Source organism: Rhinatrema bivittatum, chromosome 4 (genome assembly GCF_901001135.1).
Source record: "Rhinatrema bivittatum chromosome 4, aRhiBiv1.1, whole genome shotgun sequence".
NCBI classification, from domain to species: Eukaryota; Metazoa; Chordata; class Amphibia; order Gymnophiona; family Rhinatrematidae; genus Rhinatrema; species Rhinatrema bivittatum.
Window position 1 is genome coordinate 109,751,670 of NC_042618.1, and position 20,279 is coordinate 109,771,948.

The 20,279-nt window shown below is 44.1% G+C and overlaps 1 protein-coding gene across 7 annotated transcripts in view; it reads left to right on the top strand.

Moving 5' to 3' along the window:
* MGA (MAX dimerization protein MGA) overlaps positions 1-20,279 on the top strand; it is a 660,453-nt gene that overhangs the window by 120,633 nt on the left and 519,541 nt on the right. For all 7 annotated transcript variants that reach the window (XM_029598656.1, XM_029598662.1, XM_029598663.1 and 4 more), the window contains exon 3: positions 793-1,738. In XM_029598656.1, the coding sequence (XP_029454516.1) occupies positions 793-1,738 (946 nt within the window). The remainder of the gene's footprint in view (positions 1-792; positions 1,739-20,279) is intronic.

Consider the following 20,279-nt stretch of genomic DNA (forward strand, 5'->3'; position numbering starts at 1 on the left):
ATTAACGATAAAATAGAATGGTTAAATACATCGCTACGCATTCATACTCCACAGCGTAACCTACGATCAGGTAATAAAGGCTTGCTTACTATTCTATCTCCCAGATCAGCCCATTTGAATAGAGTGAGAGAGAGAGCTTTATCACTGGCCAGACCAAAATTGTGGAATTCGCTACCTATGGAACTAAGATTAGAAATTAATTTTCAAACCTTTAAGAAGAATTAAAAAACCTGGTTATTTAAATAGGCGTTTGGAGAGTAAGCATGTTAATCTTAAATAGGTTTTAGGAGATGTTAATTTTATATATGATATTAGAAATTGTTAAATTTGATTATAGTGAAAATTGAGGCCTTTTTTTTTGTTTGTGAATTTTGATTTTATTTTTTTTATTTTTATATGTATTTGATATTGTTCTTATTATTCTATTTATGTATGTTTAATATTTATTTTCATGTTGTTGTGGACCGGTATGATTGAATCAGGATATCTGTATACAAAACAAAATAAATAATGTTGACCACTACCCGGGATTTTGCAGAGTCAAAATTTTGGTGATCTGGTTTAGTAAAACATTGAAGCATTATAGTTGAATGAACTAAATTTTTGATTATGCAAAATATTGTTAAACAGAAAAAATATTTATATAAAATAGACATGTACATGTTACTCAGTAAATCTGTGGTTTAGATCCTGCTTTCATTTGGCTATTCTAGTTTGAAATATTGGTGGTGTTTCTGTCATTGTCTTGTTTTGAGATTTACATCTTCATAAAACTTTTCATTCTTTTTGCAGTCCTGTAGACAGCAGTTTTGAAGATAGCTCCCATGCACCATCCCCTTTAGACCCAAATGGACACTTCAGTGTGGTCATCAAAGAGGAGCCTTTGGATGACTATGATTATGAAGCAAATATGTGCATGAAAGGGGTTACTGTGAAACAGGAGGACTCTGAGGAGGAAGTAACAGATGAGTATTCGAACAGTGATAATGATTACCCTATATTAGAGAGACAGTTTAGGAGAATGCCTTTTCATGAGCCCACCAAACGACCACTGACCAGCCCCACTGGTGTTGCCAAGGCTAAAATGTTAAAACTAGATAGCGAGAAACTGCCAGTGGTATATCTAGAGTCTTGTTCAGTTGCAAAGAGCACAGGGAATGTATCTGAGCTACCCCAGACTATATTTTCTACTTGTAGAAAAGAACCCCCTCCTGTCACTGTAGCTTCAGATGCCCTACCTGGTTTTAGCGAGGAGAGACCATCCTTCCTCAGCATGTCAACTATAACTGAAAAAGAAAAATCCATAAAAACATCCCATAAAAATAAAGGACAGCAAAAACTGTCCTCATCCAAGGAACCACAGGTAAAAAATAATGAAGATTCCCAAGATACCAGCACACCCAAAACACCATGCCTAGTCCCCAGGAGCTCTGCTGATGACTTGTTTTCAACCAAAGACATTTCTAGAAGAAATAAACCTGTTCCAATTCTTCCAAAGAGCCTCATATCCCCGAAGGGCATGGACATTAGTCAGAACACCATTGCATCAGCCTCAACTAAGAGGGGGAGACCACGAAAACTAAAAATCAGTAAGACTGGTCGTCGTTCCAAGAGGAGTTTAGGAAAGCCTGTAGAGACATTTGAAAATGCCCTAACAGGAGTAAGCACATCTATCCCAGATATAAAGCCGGATCTAGAGGATGTTGATGGAGTATTGTTTGTATCCTTTGCATCAAAGGTAAGTTGGGCACTAATGATTGGTTTTCTACTGAGAATGGAAGTAATCTGTCAAGCTGAGAGAGATTTAATACTGCATAAAATGATTTCATCAGCATTGCCAGTCAGGCACCTTGTCATCATGAAATGTTCAGTTCTGTGCAGAAATCATTTGGGTGGGTGTTAAAATCTGGACTGAATTATAATTTCATGGTGAAATGGGAGTTTATTTGGCTAGCACTCATCAGGGAGAGTCAGTTACCAGCGGTGGAACTAAGTGTGTGAAGGGCAGGTGAGAAAAAATGATCAAGATAGAGCAGCAAAATAAAAACCAAGAAAAAATCCATTTTAGATGTAAAAACATCTTTTAAGACATGATACCTGGGAGTTCACTCAAAAGTTGTTGCTGTCTGTTTAAACATTTTTTGATGGGTAAACATTTCCACATTAGAACAAGCATACAGGAGGCAATTTTCACGCAGGTAGCATCTCTATGAAAATTTTGTGCCTGTATACTTTGCACCTGCTATTTCTGCTGGTGTCAGAAGTTGGGACAAACCATTGTACATACATTTGAAAATCCAAGTGCATGCATGTGATTTACTAACCTGACCTATACACAGTCCAAGTAATATGTGTTGTGAAAGTTCACATATACTTTACGTGCTCTAAGGGGGAGATTTTCAGTCAAGGCAGTCTAGCCGGATAATTACTTAGTTATTTGGCTGAATCTTTTTGAAAATTGTCCTCTGTGTGAACACTGGTACAAACTTAGCAGTCAAGGATTTTTTTATTGCTTTAAATATTAAGTAACTTTCAAGGTATAACATCTAGTGTTTGACTTTTTTTTTTTAATTTATATTTTATTTAATTTATATATATTTATGACATACACAGTCATTAATAATACAGATATCCATATCATAAACAGTTTCATCATCAATCCTCTAATCTTTACAGAAGAAAAACAAACTAATGCTTAGACAAGATATCTTAGTTACCATGAAATTAAGACAGATATCCCTTAATCAAAAAGGAGCTTACTTTAGGAAATTTATATTATGCAAGGAAAATGAAAGTGTAAGCTACTCAACATTCAAAATTGACAACTGGAATCTCACTCTGCTTATCACCCAAAAGCTTTTTTGCTTCTAGAAAAGATTTTAAATCTTCTGGCTTAAAATATATGTATCTATTGTTATCATAATTTACTAAGCATTTGCATGGATATCTAATTAACAAGTGAGCACCCACTTGTTCAGCAAGTGCTTTCATATCTAGAAATTTCTTTCGTCTCATTTGAGTCGCTCTTGTGATGTCAGGGAAGATCCAAATCTGATGGTCATGGAATTTCGTTAGTCTATTTCTAAAGAACAATCTTAGAACATTATCCCTATCTGAGGGGAATACGAATTTAACCAAAACCGTCCCTTTTCTTTCTACCACTTCTTCACTAGAGGATTCTAATATCTGAGAAATATCCAAGGGTGATGTCTGTTCCTCCAATAGATTAATTGATTTTATGAAGTATATTTTAGAAATGGGAGGAGAAGCTTCAGATGGAATTTGTAAAATTTCCAACATATACTTCCTAAACTGATCTTGTAAAGATGAGAATCTAATTAATGGGAAATTTATAACCCTTAAATTTAGATATCTCATCTCATTTTCCAATCTTTCTTGGTTCCTAGTATGTAATTTTTCCCCCTGTATTAAATTAACTTGTATCTTTTGTATTTGAGACACCTTTTGTTCAACATCTACCAATTTCTCATTATATTTCTTTACTTTTTCCTCATTTAACTCAACACGATGATTCATCTGTAAAGTGATAGTGGTTCATTTTGAAATAGCATTTTCTAGTGTAACAATAGCAGTCCAGACTGAGTCTAGTGTTCTCACAGGACAAGCAGGATGGTAGTCCTCACAAATGGGTGACATCGAGGATGGAGCCCTGTACGGAAAACTTTTCTGTCAAAGTTTCAACAAGCTTTGACTGACACTAGCACACTGGGTGCACTGAGCATGCCCAGCCTGCAATTATCCCTGTGAGCCACAGGTGTCTCCCTCAGTCTTCTTTTTTCCGCTCTGCAGTCAGCATAGCGGTTGGAGCTCTGTGAGGATTTTTTAACTAATTACCTCATGGAAACACTTAACTTTTCACTTCAAAAAACACTTTTCCCTGCACAGGTCTCCCTCCGCGTACGTTTTTACGACGCTCGGTGAGTACTAATTCTTATTTTTCGGTCGGTTTCTGTCACTATCTTAAGGCTGTTAACTGACTGAAGCCTTCCCTTCCCCCATTTTTCAGTTAGCTTTAAACAGCTTGCGAGTATCTCTGTGACACTCTGCTTGCTTATGCTAGTGGGGTAGGGATTTTTTCCTTAACTTTAGGACCTCTGTAGCTTCAAGTCCTTCGTTTCCTGGTACCCTCACGCAGTCGATACCCTATCGCTACACCGGGACCCTCCTAAACCGCCCTGGGCTTTTATATGTCATCAGCGCCCCTCCCCCCCACGGTGCCCTGATGCCTTTATCCATGTTTTTTGCTTTTCAGTGCTACCAGGCTTTTTCCTCCTACGCACTGTTTTTTTCCTTGGGCTTCCTCGGTGCCGTCCCTACCCGGATGCATGCCATTGACGCACACGCTGTTAGTCACTGCCATGCATACTCGGGTCGCCGCCACCGCTGCCCGAGACACTTTTTAACGATCCCAGGGTCACTTCATCGATGCCACCCCCCCCTTTTGGGGATGCCATCGATGCCCCATCCTCCCCACCGATGTCCAGCCCTTTTCCATCGGTGGGCATCGGTGCCACATCGATTCGTCGGTGGGCATCGATGCCGGATGGTCCCCATCGGTGGACATCGGTGCCGGATGGTCCCCATCGATGGACATCGGTGCCGGATGGCTTGTCCGTCGATGGCATTGGTGCCGGATGGCCGTCCGTCGATGGCATCGGTGCCAGGTCCTTTTGCATCGATGGACACCGATGCCCAGGTGTTTCATCCATGGGCATCTATGTTAGAATGCATCCATCGAGGGCAGTCGATGCCAGGCTGCTCCCATCGGTGAAATTCGATGCCCAGGTGGGTCCCATCGGTGGGTATCCATGCCGGCTCGATTCCGTGGATGGGCGTTGATGCCAATGCCAGCCTTATGGCTGGCATCGATGCCCATGCCGATTCCAGGACTGGCGTTGATGCCGGGATGGAATTCGACTGGGAGATCCATGCCATCGATTCCATACGTGTCCATATCGATGCCACCGACACACGTGTCTGGGGCACCGATGCCATGTACACTTGGAAATCTGAGTCTGTCCAAATCGATACCGTCAACGTCTGTGGCCCTATAGTTGATGCCCGTGGCCATGCCACAAACGGCATAAATGCCCGCCTCCATGCATCGATGCCCTCGACACCTCCGTTTTCCTTCGGTGTCCTTGACGCCCTATTGATTCGACTTCGACTCAGTCGATGCCGGTATCTTTTTCAATAACGGCAATGTTTTTCGATTATTCGATTCCACATCGTTTCAAAGATACCTATGCCACTGCTGTCAGTGCCCGTCACTGTCATCATTCTCCTGGCCAGTCATCGACGATTTTTCATACCCATTTTGATGATATCCTCGAAGCCCCTTAGGTTGCCTTCAATATCGTCAATACCGACATAGCACCGCCACATAATACCCTCGCCTCCTCACATTGCTCCACGCTTTGGGTTCTTTTTTAAGCCCCGTATTAGCTTAAGACACTCCATTGTGTCAGGAGCAGAGCAGGCGTGCTGACAGTTCGTCATCGATCGCCTTCCAGGACGACGAGGGCTTCCATCTCGGCGCTGGGGAAAGACCGGGCCGAGCACTGTGGCACCCATCATCGCCGACATCGTGATCGTCCGCCGCTGACGCCATCCAGCACATCGGTGCCATCCTTCTCCAGGCTGGACAACGCTCGGGCAGAGCGACATCACCACTGCCATCAGCACTGTTCCTACAGTTTTGGCAGTCCTTGGTGATCCAGAACTTCCGGATCCAGGTCCGACAGCTTCTGCATTGGCGTCACGACACATCGAGCCGCTGTGACGAGGGAAGGGAACATGAGTTCCGTTAGGGCTCCTCTGTTCCTGGCGTGCCCCACCGTCAAGTGGTGTGGGACTATGGCCATCTGTTACACTTAGCAGTCTAAACGCCACTCACGCCTGGCCTGTCTCCTCTGTACCTGTGCCACCATACCGGGTTTCAGAGCGAGATGGACGTTTACGTCCCCGGCCTTACCCTCGAGGACTCCGGAGACCGTCGGAGTCAACAATCTTCACCGGCTCGTCTTGCGGCGATCCACGTCGGATGGTAAGTACCCGCTTCGGCGGCATTCCCATAGAGTTGTGTTCTCCCATTCGGACCGTGGTTCGAAAAGTTCTGGGTCATGTGCCTTTTAGAACTGTATTAGTGTCACATATCGCTATGTTAGCTATGTTAGCCACAATATCAGGAGAACCCCTCTATCTTCTTGGGATTGCAGCAGGGCTTCTTCTCTTGTCAGTAACAAGTCCCTGTGCCGACCAATGCTCTGACTCTTGGTTCCCTCCCAACCAAGGTCCAGCTGCATTGGCTGATCTGCTAAACATGAGATTCAGCAACCATTGCCCCATGTACAAGTCCACCTTGAGGCCTGGCCACAGGTCTCAGTGTCTCCTTGTACAGCATACAGAAATGCGGGTACCACTTACCGCTCACACACCTGCAGGAGCCTACATGATATCCTCCATTGGGACACCTCCTGGTCTCCCATCTGGTCAGATATCAGAGCGGCCACCCCACCTTGTACCAAAGTCCCGGTACACTCCCCCAGGCGCTACGAAGTGCAGAGGGGAGAAGGGAGGGGGGTTGGGGAGTTTTAATTGCACTATTCTTTCTTTTAACAGAAAATAGTTACTCTCCGCACATCCTGGACCTAAGAAAATCCAACTTTCTTTAGACGTCACAGGTACAATGGTATCTTTGGTTACCATCACTCCATACTGCAGTAAGTACATTATTTTAATGTTTCTATGTGCTTTATGGTGAGTCAACATTACAACCCCAAGCTCTGCCGCTGGCACCAGCTTCGGTAAGTGAACTGTCTCTTGCATCACTGTTGGTGAATGCTGTTTTCTCTGCGGAGTGTAACATCATTCACTTTCCTTGCATAGACTACTGCTAACCACTTTCAGTACATGCAAGGAGCTCTCACTTTTTTCAGGACTCACTATACATTTACTAACTGGGATTACTGTCACTGCCATAAATCCCTTCTGTAACACTTCTGGACACCACAGTCTTAAGACCCTCTTGTCCAGCATGCGCACAGACATTCTGATATATTGTTATATGTCCCTGCGCATATTTTCCATAACCTCAGCCTTTCAACTTTTCATGGTTGGGCTATGGGGTTTCTTCCCACTATGCATTTTTCTCATAATTCAAAACTGCTATGGGTTATATTCAGTGACATTCTATACTCAATGGACCTAAGTGGTTTCATTGCTTTCGTCCCTGATTCTTATCCCAGTTCGAACTAGGACCTAGTCTCCTTCGACTCATGCTCGCAATTCCTTAGGGTTATAAAGTTTCTCCTGAAAGCTGTCAACCCATTATGCATCTATTGCACTCCAGCATAGTTTCTCATAAACTTCCTGGACGTTGCACCCATGAGTTATGCCCTTATGCCTTCCAATACTGCTTTTGCAACAATTCTTTGTGCATACAGACAGACAGCATAGGGACAGTGTGCTTTCCAACTCATAAGCACGCATTACCTCTTAGCTGCTCTGCTAGACAGCTGCGCAGCTCTACCCTTGGCCCTTGTTCACTTCATGCGTCCTTGGGCCACATATCTAAGAGATTTAATGAACGCTCTATCAGACCTTCTCCACGTAGGTTCTATCCTCTCGAATGGTCTCAATTACATGTGTACAGGGCAAATCTTTTAACGCTGAGTTTAACTAAACTTTCCTCGGCGTCTGCATCATTCCATACGATGCACAGGTTCTGCTCCCTGCACATGTTTCCTATGCGTTCCCTTAGATGCCTTTTCTTCCATCAAAGGCCTCTTCAATATATCTCTTCTGCTGCCTCTCGTAGCCAGCATTCTTCTAATGTTGAACTGGGATGGGGTTCAGTATTCTTTTCCCCACTCCCTGACTGAGATCAGTATGCTTTCCCATACTTCTCAATCCATCATATCAGTAACCTTTTATTCTCTCACCAGTCAGTCCCAAATCATAGACTTACTGATGTTCTTAGGTTCTGGTAGCGTCACAAAACCTTCTAAACATAAATCTTGCCGTTTAATATGGCAGGCTTTACCACCTGACGCTAAAAAAAAAAAAAAAAAAAGAGGTATTACCCCTTTTACTTTTCCACCATTTTTTCTTACTCCCTCGGATTCTGTTCTCCAGACATCCTCCACATAGATACACCTTTCTCTTAGGAGGTGTATCGTTTTGGGAGTTGGGTTCCCGTTTTCGGTAATCCTCTCTGAGTCGGCTTACCATGGATTATCCACTGATCAAGCCGCCTCTATTTCTCTAATCACGGAATGAACATATATATTCTCCTTATAAGTCTCATACATTCTACGTTTGAGCCTTTCCATTCCTCTCTTCCACAGTTTGGCAAGGGAACTTCTTTCCCTCTTAATGTCATTCCTGCCAGCAGGGTCCGTGAGTTATGCACTCTTTCCATACTCACCTGACTCCGTTCCTCTGCCACTGAGTAGTTCTACGCATTCAACTTTCTATCCTTTTCAGGTAGATGTTGTATCTCCTTTCCTCAGGAAATATTCTATTAATTTTTCCTAACCTCTCTCTCTCGCCCTAGGGAGAGACTGGGTTTTCCACATTCCTGGACAGTAATGCTGCGCTTACATTCTATCTACATTGCACTGCATTCCATGTGAATTCCACTTGACTCTTTCCTTCATGCAAGGGTCAAGCTGCTACTTCCAGTGGCCACACAGACCTAATCCTTCTGATTAAGTGGTCTATATTTCCTTTCCTACCAACAAGCAGACATTTCACTACAACACTGTGGGTATCCACATACTGTTGTGTCCGTCTTAGCCTTAACAGCTTCCCTTTGGTTACTGCTGCTTGTACTTTTTTATCAGGTTGCAGCCTGGAGTCCTCTCCATACCTTCACAGCCTATTATTGCTTACATTTGACTAGCCGGCATGCTCCATGTTTGGCCAGTCCGCCTACTCTTACTTTTTTCAATTCACTACCCAACATCCTTCCACGAACCCATTATGGTGTTGCGGATGCCCTCCGTTCCCATTTCCACCTCAGTCGTTACGCCTTTGCGCATCTGCGGTGTATCTGGTGCATTCCCGGGCATCCTCAGCTCGGTACTCACCCATTTGTGAGGACTACCATCCTGCTTGTCCTGTGAGAAAGCAAATGTTGCTTACCTGATGTAACAGGTGTTCTCACAGGACAGCAGGATGTTAGTCCTCACGAAACCCGCCCGCCACCCCGCGGAGTTGGGTCTGTATATTTTTATTTTAGTTTCGCTTGCGCTTTTTAGCTATAAGACGAGACTGAGGGAGACACCTGTGGCTCACAGGGATAATTGCAGGCTGGGCATGCTCAGTGCACCCAGTGTGCTAGTGTCAGTCAAAGCTTGTTGAAACTTGACAGAAAAGTTTTCCGTACAGGGCTCCATCCTCGATGTCACCCATTTGTGAGGACTAACATCCTGCTGTCCTGTGAGAACACCTGTTACATCAGGTAAGCAACATTTGCTTTATCACAGATGGTTTCTGTAAATTCTTCATGGGAGATATTGCAGATGAGTCTATCAACCCAGAATTCATCACTTCTTCAAGTGTACTGGGTTGTCCAACCAATCCTCCCTTCAAGGATGGTTCTTCTCTCTCTACTGAAGATGTATTGGAAGATTCTTCCAACATTCCAGTAGGAGTATTAGCAGGCGATGACTTGGCTTGCAACATATCCTGACAGGGTGGAGTTGGAGTTGCCGGAGCTCCCGGACTTAATGATATTGGCGAAGCAGGCAGGTCTAATCCGGGCTCCTCCGGATGGCTTGCAGCGCTTCTCTCTGGAGTATTTTCTGAAGCTAATCTGAAAAATTTCTCAATTTTTCTTTGAGTTGAGGATGTCGAGGGAGTTGCGGTTGCCATCTCCCTCAGGCGTCCTTTCCTCTTAGTATGCGGCATTTATAGTACTATATATTGTATCGATTGAGAATTTAACAGCACTTTCAATACAGTTAGTTATTGGATACTGCCTCAGAGATGGAGGAGAAGGTAGTGTTAGGTAAAAGGAAAAACTTTAGTTTACTTACATAAGGCGAGGTGTAAAGAAGCCAGCCGAGCAAAGCTGCGCGCGCCCCTTAGGCTTTGCTCGACTGCGCGCCGTGGGCGGGACGATTTTATAGTCCCCACTGGATGACGTCAGACGCGGAAGTGTTCCTGCCCGGCGGGGCAAGACGAATTCTCACCCTCTCCGGCTTCAAATTGTTGTAATTCCAGGTAATGTCAGTAAGATCCAGCGTCTCCAGAACTCCCACGGGCTTTCCTTCACTCCTTCTCCTCCTAGTGTTTGACTTTTTAAGGCACGAAAAGATTTTTTATATTATGTGTATCCAGTTGATTTAAAAAAAAAAAAAAAAAATCTGATCATGTTATCCCTCTTTTAATGGAGCTTCATTGTCTCCTGGTTATTTAGAGTGCAATTCAAAATCCTTAGTATGGTTTGTAGATGTTTTGCATTGGGTTTCATTCAGCTATGTATCCAGTTTGCTAATTTCATATTGTCCTTCCTGTACTTTGCATTCCTCTGTTAGAATTGCTCCCTGTATTCTCACCCTCTACTATTAGGTTAGAATCTATACATACATCTTATTTCTCCAAGGACAAGCAGGATGGTAGTCCTCACACATGGGTGACATCATCGGATGGAACCCGGCACGGCAAACTTTTGTCAAAGTTTCTAGAAACTTTGGCACACCAAGCATGCCGTTAATCATGCGACCACGCAGGGGTCCCTCTTCAGTCTCTTCCTTTCCGCGAAGCTGCTTCCTCGCGGTTTGTGAGCCTGCGCTTTTTTTCACAAATTTTCAAACTTTTTGTTTCTTGCTTCGAGTAGGGTCCCTCTGTGTTTTCATCTAGTCCTTCCTCCATGACCTGGTAAGTTTTTTTTGCTTCTTCACAGTCTATCGCCGACCAGTTCCATCTTCCAGTGTCCACCGACCATCGATCGCGCGCTGCATACTTTTTCCGATGGCGTTGACTGGTTTCCACCAATGCCCCTGGACTATGTCCATCACAGACCCTCATGAGATCTGTGTCCTCTGCCTGGGGCCGTTGGGCACTTGTCGATAAGATGGAGAAATTATTCGGCTCCAAAGGACCAGATCTGTCGTCTTCATCTGGAACCTCCACCCCTCTCTGTAAAGAGGTCCACATTTCAACTCTGGGTTGCCACCGCAACTGCTCCCTGGACCCGATTTGGGAGCAGGGGACCTGACTGCGGTCTCTGTCGTCCTGTTCCTGTTCTAGTTCCTCTCCATCTCCCTGGGAAAAGACCATGGTGACCCCTGAGAGTGATTGAAAAAACATAGTCACTGCTCATGTTCTTCAAAACCGAACCACAGATCAGCAGCAACATCGGTGCCTCCTCTGAAGCCTCTCAGCGGCCTCCACCGCCGGAGGAATCTGTGCCCCCTAGCTCTTTGGGGGATTTCCTGATTCCTCCTCCTCCTCAAACAGTCTTATCATCGGCTACCTTCGAGGAGGAATTAGAGAGAACATAAGAACATAAGAATATGCCATACTGGGTCAGACCAAGGGTCCATCAAGCCCAGCATCCTGTTTCCAGCAGTGGCCAATCCAGGCCATAAGAACCTGGCAAGTACCCAAAAACTAAGTCTATTCCATGTTACCATTCCATGTTACCATTGGCATTAGTCCTTCACTTAGTGAAGGACTAATGCCAGACTCTCTTAAAGGTGCAATAATTAAACCAATACTGAAGAAAAAGAACAGTGACCCAAATGTCTTAAGTAACTATAGACCTGTTTCAAACTTGCCCATGCTTGCTAAATTAATAGAAAAAACAGTACAAAAGCAACTGGCAGAACATCTAGACAACAATAACATACTTTACCCCTCACAACACGGCTTCAGAAAACACTATAGCACTGAAACATTACTAATCTCACTAACAGATAATGTACTATGGGGGTTTGACAGCGGAAAACACTACATTATATATTACTAGACCTGTCAGCAGCATTTGACATAGTAAATCACAGCATACTAATAAAAAGGCTTGAAGAAGTAGGACTACAAAACAAAACAAATGAGTGGTTCCGCTCCTACCTACACAATAGATTTTTTCAGGTACAGATAAACACAATATCAGACAAAATCAAGCTAATGACTGGGGTCCCACAGGAGTCAGCACTTTCGGCAACTCTATTTAATATCTACATGCTGCCTCTATGCCACCTCTTGGCAGGACTAGGTATCATACATTACATATACGCTGACGACATTCAGCTAATCCTACCAGTAGAGGAAACAATTGAAAAAACACTAAACTTAGCAATGTTGTACCTAGATATAATAAAACAACTATTAAGCCAAATGGAACTGGTAATTAATATTGAAAAGACAGAATTCATACACCTTGAAAGAAAAACCACTGAATTAATACAGAATCCCATCAAACTTAAAAAGGATCAGATAGTGGAACTAAACGAAAAAGCCAGAAACCTAGGTGTAATAATTGACCATGAACTCAATCTTAAGCAATACATATCAGTGAAAGTTAGGGAAGGTTATGCCAAACTTATGGTGCTTAGAAGGCTAAAACCCCTATTAACCCAAGCGAACTTTAGAACCGTTCTTCAAGCACTTATATTCGCGAGCACAGACTATTGTAACACACTCTTCCTTGGATTACCATATACAACACTAAGACCACTACAAATCTTACAGAACTCTGCAGCCAGAATTCTAACTGGAAAAAGTAGAAGAGATCACATCACTCAAACACTCGCTGAATTACACTGGCTGCCAATTGAACAAAGAGTGCAATTTAAAACACTATGCACAATCCACAAACTAATCTATGAGGAAAATACTGACTGGCTAAACACTGCACTACGACTACATGTCCCCCAGAGAAATCTAAGATCAGCCAGTAAAGCTTCACTAACCATTCCCTCTGTAAAGACAGCAAAACTGATGCAAGTAAGAGAGAGAGCACTATCCCTAGCCGGTCCAATATTATGGAACACACTACCACTCGAAATAATACTAATGAAAGATCTAAAACTCTTTAAAAAAAAAAAGTTTAAAAACATGGCTCTTCAAAAAAGCTTTTCACAATGAGAGTGGGGAGTAAGGAATACTAGCGGACAAGAAAGAGAACTCCGGCGCACTGTTAAAAGTCAACAAATAGCAGTTATCCCTCTATTATTTTTTCTCATACCTAAAGATTAATTTAAGAGTACAGTATTCTCATATATGGATATCCTATTATTCATATAAATGGAATTTCCAATCCACAATCCAAATAGCGTATATTATTTGAATCATGTAACTGAAACTTTATTGGCACCTACTAGCTAATTTATAATCCTAACCAGACTTATTTATGTGCCTATCTGTAAACCGTTGTGATGGTATACTACTAAACGACGGTATAGAAAAGTCTTTAAATAAACAAATAAATAATGGCAGTGGCTATTCTCTAAGTGAACTTAATAGCAGGTAATGGACTTCTCCAAGAACTTATCCAATCCTTTTTTAAACACAGCTATACTAACTGCACTAACCATATCCTCTGGCAACAAATTCCAGAGTTTAATTGTGCGTTGAGTAAAAAAGAACTTTTCTCCGATTAGTTTTAAATGTGCCCCATGCTAACTTCATGGAGTGCCCCCTAGTCTTTCTATTATATGAAAGAGTAAATAACCGATTCACATCTACCTGTTCTAGACCGCTCATGATTTTATAGTCAAACAATTTTTTATTGGTTTAGTTCATACAACCGAAATATCGACACAACAGTAGTGGGGTTTGTTCTGACCCAACATCAATAGAACATAACCAAACTGTAGGTAAAAGAACTCCAACAGCAACATATGATTCCCTCCCCTCCAAACAGTCCCAAGTCCCCTTATTTCACCCACCCAATTCCAGTCCCAAATCAATCGGCATATAATATGAATCCAAATTAAAATAAAGAGACAAAGGTGAAAGAAAAATGTCTATTGGTACTGCCAGTCCAACCGGAAGTCAGTCGTTCACAACCAAACTACGAGCACGAGGTAATAGGTGCTATATATAAGGTTGCCAAATCTGAAGAAATCATCGTCTTCGACGCAGAGTGTGACGGGACGCCATATTTTCCATCTCCATAAGTGCATGAAAGTGATTTCTCCAAGCCCAATATGAAGGAGGGTGTGCGGAACGCCAAGTGGATAGGGTCACCTTTTCCCCCACCAAACCCGCTTTTTGTAAAAGAAGACGCGATCCAGGATCTTGAATCCGAATAGGGGAAATGCAGCCAAATAACAACCACATTGGGGAAATGGGAAAGGCCACATCTAAAAGGTCTTCTAAACACTCAGCCACTCTGTGCCAAAAACGACTTACCAGAGGGCAGGACCAAAAAACATGTGATAAGGTGCCCACCTTAGAAGGGCACCGTAGACATGACGCGGAGGACTGTAAGGTCAATTGGCACGCCACCTGGGGGGATACATATGCGCGGCTTAAAAATTTAAATTGTAACTCTCTATAATATACAGTATTCGAGATCCTGGATACCTGTCGGAAGCAGCGTTGCAATATTAAAGGAGTCATTTCAAAGTCCCCGTCTTGGGTCCATCGAGATGCCAGCGTGGCAGTGACATCCATCTGCGTCTTCTGACGAAGATATTTATAATAAGTAGACAACGAGGGTATCTTTGAACCTGTAAACTGGAACACCTGGTCTAAAGCCAAGAACACTTCAGGAAGTTTAGAGACCTCTGGTAAAGCAGCAATATAATGTCGGATTTGCAGGTAGGGAAAGATATGGCTCGTCCCCAATTCATAAAGACTGGCGAAGTCTGCCCAATTTAATATCTGACCTTCAGGAGTGAGCAAGTGCCCCAGATATTGAACCCCCTTGGCTAACCATTCCCTGAAAGAGCGTGATTGGGAGCCAGGTGAAAAATCATCATTCCCTACAATGGGGAGAAAATAAGCACACTGTTTATTAATTCCCATCCTTTGGGTTAGCCGCACCCAAGATAGACGAATGGGTTTGAGCATCGCCAATTTAGAGAAAAAGGAGGGAAGGAGTGTGGCAGATGGTTGTAAGAGATATTGTGGACTACGTGGGTTCATTACCGCTTCATCAAAGGCCAATGGGGTAAAATGGGATTGATTTAACAACCAATCTCGAATGACCCGCAGGTTACAGGCTAAATTGTAAAGGGCCATATCTGGAAGTCCCAGGCCTCCTCTTCCCAGGGGCAACTGCAACTAGGAGAAACGTACCTGGGGTTTATGACCCTGCCAAATAAATCGGCGAATGGCAGAATTTAAGGAATTCAGATCCCTTCGTAACAACCAAAATTGGTAAATTTTGAAAAAGATACAACCATTTGGGCAGGATGACCATCTTAAACAAATTTATTCGGCCACTAAGGGATAGCGGAAGGCCTCCCCAGGTTTTTAATAAGCCCATGGTGTATCGAAGTAATGCAGGAACATTCACTTGATAAGTCTGATCAGGGTTAGATGGGAGAGACACACCCAAATAGCGAATTTCGCTTCCCGCCCAATGCAAGGGAAATGAACCCTGCCACTGGGTCTGTAATTCAGCAGGGAACGCTAGAGCGGCCGATTTGGATTCATTAAGCTTTAGGCCTGAAAATCTCCCAAATATTCCCCTCAGGTTCAGTAACACAGGAAGGGAGGCCTGGGGTTTAGTAACAAATCATCAGCAAAAGCTACACATTTAAAGATGTGAGATCCAATGCGAACACCTCGAATTCCACCATCAAGTTCTATAGCTAGTAGGAGAGGTTCCAGTTGTAAAACAAATAGCAAGGGAGATAGCGGACACCCTTGCCTGGTGCCTCGTGTCACGGGAAAGGTCGCAGACTGCGATCCATTAGCCATCACCAACGCCTGCGGGTCATGATATAAAAGTTGAAGAACATCGTAAAAAACCCCCCCAAAACCCATCTTTTGTAAAACATGAAAAAGATAAGACCATTCCACCCTGTCAAAGGCCTTATCAGCTTCGAAACTTATAGCCAAGTATGGGGTAGACATTTGCTGACAGATGGTCATTGCGGTCAACATTTTACGAATGTTAGCCAAGGCATAGCGTCTGCGTACGAATCCCACTTGATGATCACCGATAAGAAAGGTTAACACCAGGGCAAGACGGTCCGCCATTATTTTGGCCAATAATTTGTGGTCATAATTTAGAAGGGATATAGGTCGATATGATTGTGGAGAAAGGGGATCTTTACCGGGTTTCGGGATAAGGGTAATATGCGCCATGTTAGTATGTTCTGGTAATGACCCCTGGGCTATAAGTGCTGTATATGCCTGGGACAGGGTGTGGGAAACTTGGCCCTCTAGAAGCTTAAAGAATTCCACGGTGTAGCCGTCTGGACCTGGGGCCTTGAAACTTTTCGTGTTCCTGATAGCCAAACGAACCTCAGCGCTCGTGATCGGTTTATTTAAGGCTTCCCGTTCAGGTGTCAAACAAGGAAATTTGAGTCGCTCACAGAATCGATCACAAGCTTCCTCATTCCCAACCCTCTGTGGTATAAAGCTTGGAAAAAAAATCACGAAAAGTATGTAATATAGTAGGGGTATCTCTTATCACGCAACCCGTAGTGTTTAACGCCGGGATAAATCTGCTCGGACGGGTCTTCCCCGCCTGATTACTGTACTGGAAAAAACGAAATTTGTAGTACAGTACACTTTTTTTGACACGTTGATGCAAAAGAGAATTTAACGCACACTGTTGAGTGAAGAATTGGGTACGTAATAAGGGCGTGTTCGATATTGCCAATTGGAGACGTAGTTTACGTAATTGACCACTCAGGGAGAGAATACGGCTATTGAGCATCTTTCTATGATGGGCTACATATGAAATAATATCCCCACGTATTACCGCCTTTGCAGCGTACCAAAATAAGATCGGTTGGGTTTCTTGAGCAGCATTAATTTGTGCATATTGGGCCCATTTAGTCCGCACATAATCGTGGAACTTTTCGTCAGAAGCCAAATAGTAGGGGTATCTCCAAATACGTGGACCTCTCATGATTTTAAACATCTCTATCATATCCCCCCTCAGCCGTCTCTTCTCCAAGCCGAAAAGTCCTAACCTCTTTAGTCTTTCCTCATAGGGGAGCTCTTCCATTCTCCTTATCATTTTGGTAGCCCTTTGCGGTCGGCTGGGCCATGCAGGGCTTCGAGCTTCCGGTTCCACTGGGACCGCCACCGCTGCAGGAACCTATTCCATTGGTGCTTGTGCCCTTACTGGAGTGGCTTGGTATGCTGCTCTGTGTCTTACCAATGCAGCCGGCTCTGGTGCCCCAAGCCCCTTCGTGGCCGAAGGGGTCACTGCTGCCACTGCCACCAGCCCCCATATCGGTGAGTGACTCCTCCGAGGAGGAAGGGCCATCAGGTTCGATGGAGGCTTGGAGACGCATGGTGCTTTGCTACCTTCCACTTCTCACAGTGCCATCTTGATTAGTTCCACTGCTGCCTTTAGTGCCGGTGGATCCGTTGGCGATCCTGCGACCTCAAGGCCCATCGGTGCCTCTGGTGCCATTCTCGGTTCCCTTGAGGCCCACGCCCTAGATGCAGCTGGGTTTCCTAGCCCCTGCATCCCCAGGAGATTGCAGTGAGGGAGAGGCCCCTTATGACCCCTGGGAAGGGGAGGCATCCATATTCTCGGGGGACCTTCCCTCAGAGTCTTCTCCGGAGGAACGGCAGAAATCTCCCCCGGAGAATCTCTCCTTTGCAGGGTTTGTGAAGGCCAAGGCAGAACTGGTGCCTTTCCAACTTTTAACTGAGCAGGACTCCAGGCACAAAATCTTGAGATTCTGCAATTCATGGATGGCGCCGTAAGAGGTTGTGGCAGTACTTGTCCATGATGTTTTCAAAGAGTTGGTGGGCCTGCCTTTGGGAGCATCCCATATCGGTACCTCCTGTGAACTGTAATGCGGACGCTGTTTACCTGGTCCAACCTACCACCAGTTTTGAGTGCCGCCAGCTCCCCCACCAGTCGGAAGTGGTAGAATCTGCCCTGAAGAAGGCAAAGAGGATCCACCTCTATGCCTTGGCCCCCCCCCCCCCCCCCCCGGGGCGAGAACCTAGGACCCTTGATGCCCTGGGTTGCCGTATTTTTAAGGGCGCAATGTTGAGTGCCCGCATTGTTTGTTACCAGCTATTCATGGGTCAATACTCAGAAACCTGTGGAAACAGGCCCAGGAGTTCAGTAAGCGCCTACACTATAATTCCAGGAGGAATTCCAAAAGGTCGTTTAACAGTGCAAAAAGCGCAAAGTCACTCTGCATTTGACGTCATCGAGACAGCTATGAGAACCGCTGTGGTGGACATTGGGGCTCTGACTGTGTGGCTGCATGCCTCGGATCTTCGCCCTGAAGTCCAGAACCATCTTACTGATTTGCCATGTTTGGGGGACCATCTGTTTGGGGACAGAATTTAAAGAGGCGGTGGCACAATTAAAGGACTATCAGGAGACCTCTGACACCTAGCCACCCAAGAAACCCCTTCAGCAAGACCTGAAGTGGCTTTTTTATCGGCCCTGCAAGTACTACTTGCCAGCACAGAGGTCCAGGGCCCAATGCCTTCCTGCCAGAGCGAGGCTGAGAAGCCTCAAACCCCATGAACAACTATAGTCCCGCCACCGGACCCCGCCACAGGGTTTTGACTGGCGGTCAGGGAGCATGTGCCAACCTCCTCCGCAGCACGCCGTCCCCCCGGTCGGGGGTCAGTTCCAGCTGTTCGCAGATTGATGGACTTCGATTATGTCAGACCTTTGGGTGCTGTCCAACGTGCGTCAGGGTTACCAGTTGCACTTCTGACTTCCACCCCGCACTCCTCCATGTCCCCGGTGGAGAGCAGCAGGGGATTTGTAGATACTTCAGATAGAGCTCTCCGCCCTCGTACTGGCTTAAGCGGTGAAACCCATTCCACCCAGCCAGCAGGGAGAGATGTTCTATTCCAGGTATTTTCTAATCCTCAAGAAAATGGGTGGCCTCCACACAGGCTAAATGTATACAAAATAAAGTGGCTGAGCAACACAACCAAAAAATCCCAACTAGGAAAAAAAGCACTAATGATAAATGTGGAAAATGATGAAAAAACATTATTAATAATAAATCATTAAAAAAACCAAACTTAGATACATATCACAATTATTTGATGTACATACATATATGAAACAAAACTTGTGCAAACAAGGTTTAAAAAAACATGAACATTCTATAAATAAATACAAAGATTTCTAATCACTAATGTACAGTGTATGTTTGTTTAGCAGTTGTGCCAACTCTATTAAATGGATACAATGTGTTAATATGAGCACTAGCTCAAGTAAACAATAGAAAGAGATACAATGTTGCCATTAAAAGAATGGCACAAATGCTTTAGACAGACAATAGTGATTTAAGTACCTTAAACCAAACACAAACTAATTAAACATACATACCCAAGTGCTCAGTCAGTCACTAACTAAAGTGCACATAGATACATGTATTACAACATATATGCAAGAAAATTGCAATCTTGAAGTTTTGTATTGAAGCATTCGCAGAGAACTGCATAAGTTACCCAAAATTGTAAATAGAAACTGACAGACCGACTCACATGGTAACACTAATAAACCATGGTATAACAATGCTTAAAGACGGTCAAAAAAACTTGGTTCCTAAAGTTGACAAAACTATCCCAGTGTGACAACTCCACCAAATGTTGGTATTTGAGATCCAGGGCCATATGGAAAAATCCCAACGAGGACTTTGTTTCGCTGGAGTACCTTCCTCAGGGGAGACCCTTGATGCAAGAGAATGGAAGGATCAGAGCTGACAGGTGCCTGCCTGCTCCAAGCTAGTTTAGGGGAGTATGTGCGATACATCTTGCTGGGTCGCTTCGATTAAATCACGGAACCTTTAACTGCAGCAATCAGGAACAGAGTGCCAGAAAAAATGGTGTCACTCAGGTTTTAAAAAAAGACTGTCGTGGTACAAAAACTGGAAGAAACTTATCAACAGAGCTAAGGCAGAGATTGAGCAGTCAGGGAGGCAAAATTCTTCCGATGTCCTGAGAAAAAAATGGCATTGATGAAACCCAGAGCTGCACTGCCATACGAGGCAGCAGAAAGTGAAAAGGCTTATATGCAAAGACAAAAGATGATTTCTGAAGTGACACTCACCTTCCTTCAGCTTACTAACCAGAAGCAGAAACCGCTTTGAGGCAGACGGAAGAATTCATTCATCAAAAGA